Raw genomic sequence first — 14,067 nt, 5'->3', positions numbered from 1 at the left:
CAGATAATCTGACTCTCAGAATAAAGTCTGGCCATTTTCTGAGCTGGCAGATGGGCATGCATTATTGGCACAGCACAGGGCATCAGCTACAATACTTTTTGAGTTATTCAGGTGATCAAAAACTGCATGAAATTGTGGGGAAAACCTCGATGTGAAAACTACACACAGAGACCTAACTGATGTTGTGAAATGCACATTGTGAGGTAGTTCCCTCATCACCCTTAGGAGCAAACAGCCTGAACACCTTCCATCTGGCTGTTTTCTTCACTGAATGTGTTATAATGAAGAAAATTTGCAGATACTGCTAAGAATTTAAACAATATATATAAAAAAGCGATGACATGAATAGAGACTACCATCCCAATTTTCACAGCTCAGTGTTAGGACAGGCAGCAAGAGGAGAGTTTTCTGAATCAACCTGCATACATTCAGTAAATCCTCTGCCCCATGCTTGTTGTGCTGAGCAGAGCGGGCCCCAAACAAATTATAAAGGACAAAGTAGAGACTTGTGTTTGCTTTGTTGGATAAATAATATCATCTCCAGTTGCCTGAAGACTCTCCCACAAGCTGGAAGGTGCAACTGAGATAAAAAATGTCAAGCAATGCTGTTAGTTTAATTATTACTTTCACTAGACACCTGATTTTTATCCCACATTGTAGACAGAATGAATGGATTAGCAATTCTTATTTGAGATGAGCAGTTAAGATTCTGTCATGATCTGGGGGCAATAGGAGAGATTCAGCAAGCAGTGTGGTCAGGACTGGGAATTGGCTAAGTAACAGGAAACCTCTCCTTGGAGAGGTCAGTGTATCAGTTGAGCTTTACTCAGCCTCGTCATGCAGTAAATTGCCCTCAAGATAAGGCAGAGGATAAATTCCCTGAGCAGAGCCTGGGCCCTGCAGAGCAGCTCTCCTGCAGCACAGCCATGGCTTTCAACGGCACGTGGAAAGTGGACAGAAACGAGAACTATGAGAAGTTCATGGAGGCTATGGGTAAGGCTCAGCTCTCCAATCCCTTCTGCAGGAAGAACATCACTCAGCTGAATACAAACCCAAACTGCCTGACAACTACCTTTGGGCCATCCTGCCCTTTCACTCTTCTCTGCTCTGCCCCTGCATGTAATTTCAAAATATTCTGAGGTCGGGGGGAAGATGCTGAGAAATATTCTGGTTTTAATTACTCTGCATTAATCTTAAGCAATTCCAAATTTATTTCAGCGGAAAAAAAAAAATCTCTACGTCTAGATTTGAGGAAAAGGCTCAGACAACTTGAATGAATAAACTTTAAATCTAATTCTATAGCTGGACTACTGTTTTGAAAACATCAAACCAATTTAAACATTCAACAGGGAGGAAATCATCATTCTACAATTTCAGAGAAACACTTGATTCAAGTAATTCTAACATCCTAATATTTACTTGAAGTTTGTACAAAGTGTGCATTATATGGACATAAACCTAACTACTCCAGTTAAGGCAGTGATTTGTATTATATGTGTACTAGTGAACACGGCCTCAATGAAAACTGAAGGACAAATATTTGAGTCAGAACCCTGGAATAAACTCACTTGGCCACATAAAATTGATTTAAAAAAAGACAAATATGATGCTCCAGAGGTTTGGGGGGTTTTTTTCTGATTTATGTTAACTGATTTTTTTAGGTATTGGCATGATGAAGAGAAAGCTGGGAGCCCATGACAATCTGAAGATCACCATCCAGCAAAATGGGGACAAATTTAATGTCAAAGAAGCCAGCAACTTCCGAACCATCGAGATTGAATTTACTCTGGGAGCCAGCTTTGACTACAGCCTGGCGGATGGGACCGAGCTCACTGTAAGGGCCTTCCTGCACAGTTCAGTGTTCACTGTGTGACAATGACTCTGGAACGTGCAGTTTCCAAATGAATCGTTTGTCATTTCAATTCTCCTTCTGAATTACATGAAATTTTCCTGAACGTGACTGTTCAGGAATGCTTGCAGCTTATACAGCAAAGCATAAGGGAGTCTTCACTGTTAAAGGTTCAAGACTGTACCATGGATCTCAGGGTTCCAGAGAGCCCAAAAAGCAGAGCAAGTAGCAATTTTCATAAGGTGAAATCCAGGTGATTTGCAATTTTACTTCTTCTAATACTCAAGTTCACCACCTAGAGTGGGTATTTGTAAGAAATTACAAATCTCTGTTGATATAATTATTTTAAATTAAGTGTATTGACCAGTAAAAAACACCTAGGTTGGCCATTATGCATTTAAATAAGCCAAGGGTTTCATTAAAATTTCATTTTTACAGCCTTGCTAAAAAGCATTGTTACACTGTTTTAATCTTTTCTTTTCACTTTTAAGCATTCTACAGCCTTTAAACCAAATCAGTGTCCTAACTGTTGCAAAACATTTGGGCTTTTTTCCCATCATAGGGTGCTTGGACCCTGGAAGGAAATAAACTTGTGGCCACATTTACCAGAAAAGACAATGGAAAAGTGCTTAAAGCAACCAGAGAAATCGTGGGTGATGAACTCGTTCAGGTGAGTTAAGAAGTCATTTACACACAAGTTTGCAATAGAATCAACAGAAAAAGTTTTAAAAGCTTTTCTAAAAGTAGAAAATATTTTCTTCAAACCAAATAACTTCATTTATCTATAGTTAAAATTCTCAGCTGCCTATAAAGAATTTCAAACTCTCTGAACCATAACTGGGAAATGAAACTTTGCAATTCCAGCCACTGATTTTTCCTTCCTAATTTTTTAACAGACCTACCTATACGAAGGAGTTGAGTCCAAGAGATTCTTCAAAAGGGGCTGAGCACTTCACACAGAACTGCACCACAATGAAGGAACAATAAAAGACCATTTTCTACACATCCGCTGCGTGGTTTCCTTTCCCTTTCCATCCCCTCACACCACCTCCCTAGCAGCAGCTACCTATGCTAAAAACATGGGCTAGTTCTTCATGTTCCTGTTTTGCCTCGAATGAACAAACTCCCATTACCAAACGCTTTTTAAAATGTCTTCTGTACCAAGTCCTACTGAAGCGCCACAAAGGCTGCAGAAATTATTTTGCATAAGCAGAACTACAATATTTTTTGCACAAGCTCTCAAATGGAAACTTAGTTTCCTTGCAAAGGCATTTATACTGAGAAACAGTTTCTCTGTGCATTTAATATTGCACAAAATTGTGGGAAAACCAAAAATAAATGAGATAGTACAGATGGGGACGAGGCTTAAAAGGGAAGTACTGTCATTGTTTTGCCCCAAATGTCTAACATACTTCATCTACCACACATGCTTAATCAATACTTGCTATATAAAGACAAATCCATCCTCATTTCTATTGACAGAATTTATAAAGGAAAGCTGCTACCCTTAAGTGCTTGTTTAAGAAAAGTAAGCTCTGTTCAGAAGCACCTGCTTGCAATCTCTTAATAAAATCTCTCAATATCTCCTAATATTGAAGCTAAAAAGGGGTAATAGCTACCAAGAGAAAGGTTTTGTTTCACACACTCCTGGGTTTCTGATAATTCTTCTGGACACAAAAACGATAGCCCTGATTTCAATATGGAGTGCACTGGAAGGACTGAGGGTGGCACATCCCAGGTGTGAGTGTGGCATCACGTTGTGCCACTTCGTTTTTTTTTATTTACTCCTGCCGCTGGGTGTTGTGCACATAAAGCACAACAGAATACACTATCTACATGAACTTTTCCACGTTCGTCCCGTGCACAAGCTCCGACTAACCTTAAGGAGTGTATCTTAAAACAATTTTAATTTTCCTAAACTTCTTCACAACAGGATTCCCAAAAGGTCTTCTAGTTTTTCTCAGAGCATCATCTGCTCTCCATGAAACCGCATCGGGAGGAGTTGGTCAATGTTTATTTCCACACAAGCCCCGGCACAGGTGACAGGACTGACCGCCTGCTCTTCCCCAGTGTCCGCATCTCACCTGGCAGGGAGCGGCAGCCAGCAGCGCCCGGGAAGGAATGTCAGCCACCAGCACTGCGGAATCCACATCAAGCACCGCTTATCCCAAAAACAGACGGACAAGCAGAAATACTCTCCGCCTCCAGCGCCTTTACTTCAAGAGCCCACCCTACAAGGCAGAGCCTGAGGCGGGGATTGCGGAGCTTTGGCCGGGGCGGGAACGGGGAGGCGGTGCGTGAGGGGGCAACGGTGGAGCTGTGCCTGAGGCCGGGATTGCGGAGCTTCCCTGAGGCGGGAAGAGTGGGGGCTTTGGCCGAGGCGGGAATGGCGGGCCGGTGCCTAAAGCGGGGATTGCAGGGCTTTGGATGAGGCGGGGATTGCGGGGCGTTCCTGAGGCGGGAATGGGGGGGAAGCTTTGGCTGGGAGGAGCGGGCCGGTGGAGCGGGCCGGTGCTTGAGGCGGGGATTGCGGGGTTTTCCTGAGGCGGGAATGGCGGGGCTGTGCCTGAGGCGGGGACTGCGGGGTTTTCCTGAGGCGGGAATGGCGGGGCTGTGCCTGAGGCGGGGACTGCGGGGTTTTCCTGAGGCGGGAATGACGGGGCTCTGCCTGAGGCGGGGATAGCGGGCTTTCCTGAGGCGGGAATGCCGGGGCTCTGCCTGAGGCGGGGATAGCGGGCTTTCCTGACGCGGGAATGCCGGGGCTCTGCCTGAGGCGGGGATAGCGGGCTTTCCTGACGCGGGAATGGTGGAGCCTTGCCTGAGGCGGGAGGGCCGGGGCGGTGCCTGAGGCGGGAGGGGCGGGGCCGCCGCGCGTGACCCTGGGGGCGCGGCCGTGGTACGTGCGCTCCGTTCCCATTGGCCCCGCACCCGGAAGAGCCGCTGGCGCCTGCGCGGTGGGGCCGCCGCCCTGCATCCCCCTTCCGCCGAGGAGATGGAGGCGGCGGCGCGGCGGCGGCCGCGGGAGCCGGAACGGCGGGAGCGGGACGATGGTGGGCGGGTGATGTCCCCATCCCTATCGGGACAGTCCTACTGGCTGGACCTGTGGCTCTTCATCCTCTTCGACCTGGCGCTTTTCCTGCTTATCTACCTGCTGCCCTGAAGGCGCGGCCCAGGTGAGGAGCCGCGTTCGGGGGCGGTCGGTCTGTCGGTCGGTCCGTCGGTCGGTAAGCTCCGACGGGCTGTGCCCCCTGGAGGAAAGGGTCCGCTTCAGGAGCGGGCCCCTGGGAGCAGCCTCGGCATTCCCACAGCCCCGCCTTGAAGGAGCACAAATTCCTCTCAGGAAAATGGAAATGATTCCAAGCCACAGCCAGCTTTGTTTATTTGTTTGCGAGATTTATTATCCGCCGTCTGTTCAGGAGGTGTAATTGATGCTCCTTACATGTCAGTGTGCTCTGAAAGGCTGTGCAGCGCTGCGAGCATAACCAGACCTTTTCTGTTCCCTGTAGGGCCATCGCCACCGAGGGAATTCTCACCTATTTCGCACCTTACGAACACCGGCGGTGGAGAGGAGGACAATTTGTGCGGGATAACCAACAGGGAACACGGCTCCACTTGAGTGTGGGTGGAGGAGGCACATTTCTGTACTGTGCTATACCGTGATGGAGCTCTGTGTGTCACAAGTGTCACTGTTGGGTTTGGCCTGTGTCCTGAGCCGTGCCTTGGAGATCCCGTACGACAGACTGACTGTGCTTTGTGATTAGTGCCTAAAGGTTTGTTGGGCAGACATGGAAGTGTGCACTGTGTGAATAAAATCCACTGAAAGAACACCCTGCAGAGTGGCTGAGAATAAAACCCAGCTCTTCTGTACACTGAAGTTGTAGCTCAGACCTGTGCCCTCAACAGATGAAGCTTGGCCAGCTGTTCTGCTTCCAAAAAGTTAATCCTGATGGGTTGATGCTGGTTGGTTTTCTATAATACATCTCTCTGTTTTTTCTTTCTTTACTTTCAGCAGTTACTGGGCCCTCTGAGGCTCAGTATTTATAGATATAAATATACACATATATAAACATGTCAGTGTTTAACCCAGCAGCAGTGTCTTGTCCTCACTTTCTGATTAAGATAAATCAGGTTCTGCTTTCCTTGCTAGAAACTGTGAAGGAGGAGCTTACAAAAGCAGCCTTGAGTCACTGGCAGATGACACATAAAGATCCCTCCTCCTCCCCGCCTATGGATGGTATAATAGACAGTGGCAGGTAATTAAAAGGTTTCAACATCAATTTCCTCTGTCTCACTAGAGGGAGACTTTCAAACTTGTGTTAAAGGAAGGAGTCTTTTGCAGTCTTCAGAGAAAGAAACAGGAGCTGAGCACATGGAGTGAACTTTTTGCCAGGGCACATTTGGGGGAAGTGTTTTCAAGCTATGGGTGAAGGGGATTCAGTTTTCTTTAGCATTTTTCCCTTGGGAATACTAATTTCTAGTTCTGAGAAGTACAGTCCCTGCCTGGTGGTTGTTTTTTTTCCAGGAGTGCATAAAACAAAATAACTGGATTGCAGATACTTGCAATGCTGAGTGGTTCAGTGTCTTCTCACACAATAAATGAAAATGGCCCAGAATGAGGTTAAATAGGATTTGGGATGCAAAAATAGACAGGTGCTCTTTCTTTTATTTTTATTCAATTGTGAAGACAGTTTTGCTGCTGGCAGTGGTTTGTTCCATGTGTCAGCCCTGTGCTGTGAGAACAGAGATGCTGTGCGCTGCTGGCATTTCTCATCATGGCTGCAGCTGCCTGTGAGGTCAGGGTGGTTTCAGAGATCTTGACTCAAGGTGCACAGGAGCCCTGAGCTGTGACTGCATTCTCACAAACACCACAAGGGGAGTTGCAGTTTTTCCTATCAGGCATTAAAAAGACAAGCTCACTACATTCACTACCTTTTTTTATCCCCCTTCTGGCATGATATCACATGGGATGGCATGAAATCCCCAGGGAACAACCTATTGGGAAAAGACTGTAATGTTACTGCATTTCTTTTTTCATAAGGGAGACAGGTGAGGTTTAAAGGCTACTAAAGCTTAGGAAGTTGAATTTCAAGCTATTTTCCACTAATTTAGTTTTCTCCTTCAGCCAGATCTGACATGAAAAGTTTTGCTTATCTCAGAAAACATAAGAGCTAAAAAAGTGCAGGCTGGTGCTGCACTGGGCTCCAGCTGTTCCATAGGCACGTGGAGCTCCTAAGCACAGAGATCCAGGTGAATTTTGCTTATCCCTAGTAAAGACAGTAAGGTATCCCATGAATCTGTCAATCACTTGTCACCAAATCTGTGGGATTATGGTATAAAAATGGCTTTATGCATTTCATAGCTGTTTAAAAAGTTTAATCTATTTAACAGCTTTATGTACAAATACTTCAGAAGATGAATTTTCCTGTTCAGAAAAGGTGACCAGACCACCATCTCCACAAAAACTTTGAACCATCAGTTAGCAGCATTATCTGTCATGTTAAAAATCTAGTTCTGGACAGCCAACTTTTTTTGGTTTTTTTAAACAAGAAACACAAAAAGAACAGACAATAAAGATTTTAAATTTTTATCTTGATATTTCGAACAAGTAGAACTTTACAAGTAAATATTCCTAAAGACTGAAAAATATATTAATTACAAGACTCATTAATTTCTTTACTGTTACAAAAATTGTCTAGGCTCTTATACAAATCTATAGCTGGGAGGGGACATTTATAAAAAAATAAATAGGCACCCTAGGTAAGTTAAAACAAGTTATCACATATTAGTTAGCAAATATTACATACATACATATGTGGAGTGCAGAGGCAAATATAAAAATGAAGGTGCCTTGATTAGCTGTCTGTTTAATCATGAAATACCTGGTAAACATGGGTCACAGAGGAAGCTGTCTGGTGAGATTGCTCCAAGCTAAGCAAGGAAACTGAAGTACACCTAAGTTACTGCAGCTACTTTAGAGAGGAGTTTACCAGTTGTGCTTACTGGGAGCAGAGTTCATTGGTATCAGTAAGAGGCATTCATACTGCTCATGGTACAGAAGTATCAACATTGCTATGCATGTTTAAAAATAAGTGTTCTGACATCATTCACAGTTGTTGCTGTGCTATCCATACATAAAAATACTGTCATTTCAAATACAAGATGTTTTTTTGTTTTTTGCAAAACATAATTTTACAAATTATACATTATTTACAAATTCCAATAATCTCGGTTTTTACACAGGTATTAGAGGACAATTGTACTTAACTGGCTGTGTATATTATGTAACATGGCTAGGTGAACTAGAAAAGTTTAATTTACAGGTTCTGAAATCTCTCTTAAAAATATTACAAGAGGAATCACCCAAGTTCTTACATTTTTAGTGTTCTTCTGTATTCAATATATTTTCCTACAAAAAGATCATTGTTTAAGTTGCTGTTTACGAGCAGCCATACAGAAACATGCATAGTATTTTCACTATAAATTCTAGAATTCATTTCTTCCCCAAGTGCTACAACAAATTTTGATCAAGAAGGTAGAAAGGTTAATCTGAGATACCTGGTTTGTTGCATATATATCATGTTCCAGTTCTACTGTAAGGTACATGTTACTTAAAAGAAAAAAAAAACTGGCCTTGCCACAGAATAACCAAAACTACTGTTTAAATGTTTACCTTGGATAATTGTGCTAAACAATTGCCATGATTTGGTTGAACCACTAAAACACATGTACATAAGGTTATGAACATGAAAAAAAGCTTTTCTGATTTCTTATTATTTTCATAATAAAAGGCATTGATGTTTAGGTGTAATCAGCAGCACCCCAAGTTAACACTCCAATATGATAAATGGAAAAATTTTACCTTTTTAGGTTGTGCCAGGCTTTGCTATGCTGCCTCAGCACTCAGTAGATGGTTCTGTGCACTGATTTACCTAAACAGATAAAAGCCAAATAAATTTTCCTCCTTGTTACTGAGATAAGTCAGGTTAACAAAAGACAAGGTAAATTCCAGAGCTGCCAAAACTGGAGAAGAGTGATAGAGCAGAGAAAGAGGAACTTGTTCTTTCCATACTCCCTTAGCCACCAGTCTGGCTGCACATTCAGCCTGACCTGCTAATGCAGACCATATCCACGTGTAGGACTGATCCAAATGGGAAAACATGTTGGTAAAAAAAAAAAGAAAAATGAAAAAAAAAAGTCAAAATGTGTGATCCCCATGAACCTGGAAAATAAAGGGAAGTTTAATAAATAGCAGCATTGACTTGGCATGCAATTGTAGAATAAGTCAGAACTGAACGTAAGTAGGAATTACTTCTAAAATGTTACAAAATTAATCTGTCATAGTTGCATAACTCTGTATTTAAAATTAGCATCCTATTCTGTTATACTGGTTTGTAACTTAGGAAGTTAAATTTAATAAGTTAAAGTATACAGCTTAAAGGAAAAAATCTGATAAACGTGTTTAAAAATGTACACTAACAGAGCAGAGGTATTAATAGGAAAGCATTACTGCAGTTTACTTCAATTCCCTTTGAAAGTCTAATTTAACACTTGCAAACCAAAATGGTTTTTAAAGAAGTATTATTATTAAGGCTTTTCAAATAAAAAAGAAATCCTCTGGGTAAACTTGAATTAAAGACACTTGAAGGTTTGTGAAAGCACAGACTACGAGAGACATCGCTTGAAAAAACCATGTCACCTCCTGCTACCTCTGAGGATAAATACTGCTCTGTCGTGACTTCATGTACTGCATTAGTTGTGGTAGCATGCTTCTCCCTTTTGTTAGTCTAAGAACAGTGACCACAGCCTGAAGGAACGCTTCATACACTGCAGCTAACCACATCTTCTTACAGAGTTAGTGACATCCAGCTGATCCCACTGCTGCAAGGTGTGCACGCCCAAGGGACCACATGGATACAAACTGAAGAAGACAAGCTGAGTAACAGAGGTAAGCATTAAGGCAACTTGAGTAACAAATCCAAGAACCACAAGTTTAGCACCTCTTCTCTTTGCCTCTATTTGCATATTTGTTTGAACAGTCACAACTCCTAAGCAAGTACAGCCAGCTGGGTACCTGGTTATCACACACACACACAGATTTGAGGTTGTGCCCCTTTACAGACATCATGAAACGCTGAAGTCACATCAAGGTGTGGGCTTCTTGAAGAACCTATCGACTGCAGTGTATTCCTTCTGCATTTGCCTTGTACCTCTGTTCAGGGGTGGGATGCCTGGGCTCCAGAGTGGCAGGGTATGTGGCATTCAGATCTACTGCAGCTGCTGGAGAATGCTTCTCCTTGTGGAAGCTTCCACTCTCTGAGAAATACAGCTTGGGTCTCTGGTGGTACTTGAGCCTGTAGGTGTCAGTCATGCAGCTGTCTACTGAGAAGTAAGTGGTGAGGGACACGTTGTCACTCCCATCCGCATAGGCAGGGCTGGGTCCCGTGTGGCGAGATCCTTTCTTCAGCATGTTCTCAGACACGGTCCAGAACTCATTAACTGATAAGCGAGGTGGAGAATCCGGTTTATGAACAAACACTTCGTTCCCTGGAAAGGGCTCCTTGAGCCTTTGTTCAGCTGGGACTGCACTTGCTTCTGCTGCAGACTTTGAAGGTGCACCTGTTTGCCTCAAGGGACTATTTCGCAACGCTTCTGTTGATTTCACATCTGCTAGCGAGTTATTCTCTGATCCTGCCAAAGTGCTCAGAGCATATTTCTTTGGGGGTAAAGGGGGAGGAACGTTCTGGTACACGGCTTCAGGCACCCAGAGGGGATCTGCCCTCCGGAGCAGGTGCCCCATGTGCTCACTGGGAGGGACGGGCGGCACCGCCGGGATTTCCTGCAGGCCCTGAGGTGCACAGGGCACCAGCCCCGCCTTGGGGCCCAGAGTGTGATGGGACAGACTCCTTGAGTGGTGGGACTGCGGCTGGGCAGGGGGGGGAAAGTCGCTGTGGATGGGCTTCCTGCCACAGGCATTGTCTGGGAAGGGGTGGGGCACGCTGTCTGCACAGAACACCGGCACGTTCAGCTTCTCAAACCTCTCTGCGTGGAGCCACTCGCAAGGGCTCGGCTCGCTTGCCTTGTTCCTGCTGTCTGACTTCACAATCTCTTTGACAGCTGGCTGCAGAGCTGATGATGGGAAAAATTTCCTGTTGGTGTCAGGCATTTCAACTCTAAAATACAAAACCACACAGGATGTGAGTATCCATAAAAACATATGAAAAGGCTCAGATAACAGGGATTTTTTCAAATACACTCTTGGTAAAACTGGTGAAATATTCAAACCAACAAGAGAGTTAGGATCTGTTCAACAGGATACAGCCCTTGGAGTTGGATTAAATTACTCCAGAGTTCCTTTCATTTGAAATGTAAATGTGCCCCAAGAAGGTAAGATAAATTCCTTCAACATTCAGGACTCCACTCTCTTCTAAACATCCTTGTGACTCTGATACATCCTTTTTCAAATACTGGATGCTACTTTAAGTTGATAGATTTGTATTTACATTCCTCATTTTTAGGAGATATTGAGCACTTAGAGTTCATATTAGAACAAGATACAGCAGTAGCTTCTAAACACAAATAAACTCTTTTCCCCCTTCCAGGCGAATCTTTCAAAGCTTTATGGGGTGACTGCACTAATCACAAATTGGTTAATTACTGCATGTAGCATAAAATTCCAAACAGGAAAATGTTAAATCCCTCTGTTTCTGGTAAGATGGTTTCAAACCATCTAAGCCAATTGGTGACATTGTCAGCATCAAAATTAAAGACAGAGTTTAGACTTATCAATTATGCAAAATTCAAAAGGAATTGCCTGTCAAAACTATTGAGTGCTTTAACTTGTCAATGCTTAATATTGATCATTGTAACACAACAGAAATCAGTATTTCTTAAACTATTACAGAGGAATATGCCAGTACTGCTTACCGCTTTACTGGAGGACTGGGCACCTGCAAATGTAATTCTGTTGGGAAACCAACATGAGGATGAGGTCTGTAGTTAACTTCAGAATTGATCTGGTCTTTCCTCAAATCTGGGGCTAGAAAAAAAATATTTCATAGTTAACAGATGTAAAATCCAATTCCTTCTTTGTAATTCCTCAGAGATTACAGAAACAAAGAAAATACAACAGGGCAATCTCTTTCAAGATTTGAGATTAATCAAAAGAACCATTTTGAAGATAATCTGCACAGAAGGTCAGATCTTAGAATTTGGAGGAAATTTTCTGCATTTTCTTGTTACCAGGAAATAGGTAATTATCACAATTTTGAAGTCCTGTAGACGTATTTTCAAGATCACCTTAATATTTAATCTGGGGAAAAGCACATTTTCAAAGGAAGCTTTTCTTAAAAGGGTGTTTATTCAAACATCCAAAGTCATTTAAATGACAAAATAAAACTATGACTTCTAAAAATTCATTATGTGTTACAGTAATTAAACAGAATGAATACTGCAGAGATGGGGGGTGGTTTAGGTTGTTCTGTTTGTGGGTTTTAGCAGCTCAAACCCTAGAGCAGGCTGTAAGGCTCACAGAGACACTGGGCAGACAAAGAGCACGGTCACCCACGTGCCCCAGACACACAGCACTGAGTGCCTGGGCCAGCACTACTGCACTCCCACTCCTCAAGCTCCTTTTATTCCCAGGCAAAGAATCCTTCCCTGAAAATACACAAGTTCTGAGCAAGGCAGCTCCTAGTAAGCAGGAAATAAAGGAAGCATTGAAGTGTTCGTGTCAACATCATACAGCATAAACCACTCACTTGGCAAGTGACAAGCAGCAGTCTATTTGTTTAGAGACAGACACTCCACATCTTCCTAATGCCATGATTAGCCCATTAATATCAGTCACCTGCTCTGAAGTCACTCAAAGGAATGGCTTCTTATTTTTATTATTATTATTAATACAATGGCTTATTTTGGCTGTGTACAGACTACACTCATAACTGCTACACCTATTTCACTTGTTATTTCCTTAAGTTTTAAATATTTAAAGTCTTGGAAGTCTTTAGACTCGTGAACATGTGAGCCAAAACCCCAACAACAGAGCAGAACTGAAGTGAAAACTGTGGGTGTTGCTATTGGGTGACACTTGTTTTGAGGGTCAGTATCTGCCCTATGTTTAGGTGATGTGAGACTTTTAAAGACATGAAATCTTTCACCAAGAACACAGGTAGCAGAGGCTAAAGCAGCACACAGCTCAAGAGACAAAGCCACCATATGGCTTTCCTCAAGTCTTGAGATGAAAAAATTTTAAGAAGTCATAATAAACAATACCACAACCTTAGAAATAACATTTATGGGAAAATATTCTTACTAATGAGCTCATGCGAGGCACAAGTATTAACCTGAGAGTTCAAAACAGCTTGTGTGCCACGGAGCTGCCTAGCAGAGAGATAACCAGCACTGAGGTAGTATTTCACACAGAAATGTTTCATTCTGCCGCAGGCTGGGATGATTTCCCTGCAATCCCGATTCCCGGAGGAGCCGGGAGGGGGCAGCAGAGGCACACCCAGCCGCGCCAGGCGCTCCGTGCCCGCGGAATTCCAGCCAAATTAAAAATAGATGTGTTATTTTCCTTCTGCTGACAGGACAGCCATGCACGGCTAAAACCAGCCGCCGGCTTGATTGGGAATTTTGGCTCTATGTTCTCTGCAAACCTAAATCTGGGACACACAAGCCCTGCTCAGCTGGAGCCCGGCATCCTTATCAATGGGTCATTAAGAGCTGAGCAATAAACGAAAGGTAATTGTGTTCTGATATATACACCAGTCTGCTGTTAAGATTTACAGACATCTATTTTCACAGCTGGGTAGTCAATCCAGATTTTCAAGAGATGAACATCCAATCTAGAGGTAGCACTAGGCCCACAGACAGGACCAGCAAGGTCTTGTCTAATATATCTCCATTTACACAGACAGAACATGTGCAAAAATCTACCAAGTCCAGCTTCTGTGGGGAAAAAAATCCCAAATAAAAATAAACACAAAACCCCAATGGAAACCTCCAACAAAAACTCAACTCCACATTAAATTCAGCTTCCTCTTTATGGGTTTTAACTGCATGCTTCCTGGAATTTTTTTTAAGATTTCCTAAGTTGTCAGTAAAAAAACCCAGCAACAAAGCAGAATACTTATTGTAACAAATATTTGTGGGCAATTTCCTCTCTCTTAGCCCAGATATTGTCTGTATTCAGTTGAAATAACAGGCAAACTTATTGGAAG

The 14,067-nt window shown here is 43.1% G+C and overlaps 2 protein-coding genes and 2 long non-coding RNA genes across 6 annotated transcripts in view; 2 read left to right on the top strand and 2 right to left on the bottom strand.

Annotated features, from left to right (window-relative positions):
* Positions 1-4,160, bottom strand: part of LOC134418568 (uncharacterized) — a 56,903-nt gene extending 52,743 nt beyond the window's left edge. Inside the window, exon 1 of the long non-coding RNA XR_010027813.1 lies at positions 3,934-4,160. This is a non-coding gene — a long non-coding RNA (uncharacterized LOC134418568). The remainder of the gene's footprint in view (positions 1-3,933) is intronic.
* On the top strand, positions 870-2,854 carry FABP2 (fatty acid binding protein 2). Its single transcript, XM_063157038.1, has 4 exons — positions 870-993; positions 1,662-1,834; positions 2,412-2,519; positions 2,746-2,854. Exons 1-4 carry the CDS (start codon positions 927-929, stop codon positions 2,794-2,796), a joined length of 399 nt encoding a protein of 132 aa, XP_063013108.1. The 5' UTR covers positions 870-926; the 3' UTR covers positions 2,797-2,854.
* On the top strand, positions 4,118-5,935 carry LOC134418567 (uncharacterized). The gene is made up of 2 exons (XR_010027812.1): positions 4,118-5,022; positions 5,356-5,935. It is a non-coding gene; the product is annotated as an uncharacterized LOC134418567 (long non-coding RNA).
* Positions 5,936-7,417: 1,482 nt separating this feature from the next.
* USP53 (ubiquitin specific peptidase 53) overlaps positions 7,418-14,067 on the bottom strand; it is a 28,421-nt gene continuing 21,771 nt past the window's right edge. For all 3 annotated transcript variants that reach the window (XM_063157027.1, XM_063157029.1, XM_063157028.1), the window contains exons 15-16: positions 11,774-11,885; positions 7,418-11,019 (exon numbers count right to left, since the gene is read on the bottom strand). In XM_063157027.1, the coding sequence (XP_063013097.1) occupies positions 10,017-11,019; positions 11,774-11,885 (1,115 nt within the window). In that variant the 3' untranslated portion in view covers positions 7,418-10,016. The remainder of the gene's footprint in view (positions 11,020-11,773; positions 11,886-14,067) is intronic.

Source organism: Melospiza melodia, chromosome 5 (genome assembly GCF_035770615.1).
Source record: "Melospiza melodia melodia isolate bMelMel2 chromosome 5, bMelMel2.pri, whole genome shotgun sequence".
NCBI lineage: Eukaryota > Metazoa > Chordata > Aves > Passeriformes > Passerellidae > Melospiza > Melospiza melodia.
The sequence above is the reverse complement of the archived record's forward strand: the minus strand, read 5'-3'. Positions and strand labels throughout refer to the sequence as shown.

Excerpts from the sequence above, each read along its gene's own strand:
- FABP2 (XM_063157038.1), top strand. The coding sequence starts at position 927 with ATGGCTTTCAACGGCACGTGGAAAGTGGACAGAAACGAGAACTATGAG. Across the intron at positions 994-1,661 it reads GAAGTTCATGGAGGCTATGG|GTATTGGCATGATGAAGAGA; the intron begins GTAAGGCTCAGC and ends TGATTTTTTTAG. Across the intron at positions 1,835-2,411 it reads CGGATGGGACCGAGCTCACT|GGTGCTTGGACCCTGGAAGG; the intron begins GTAAGGGCCTTC and ends TTCCCATCATAG.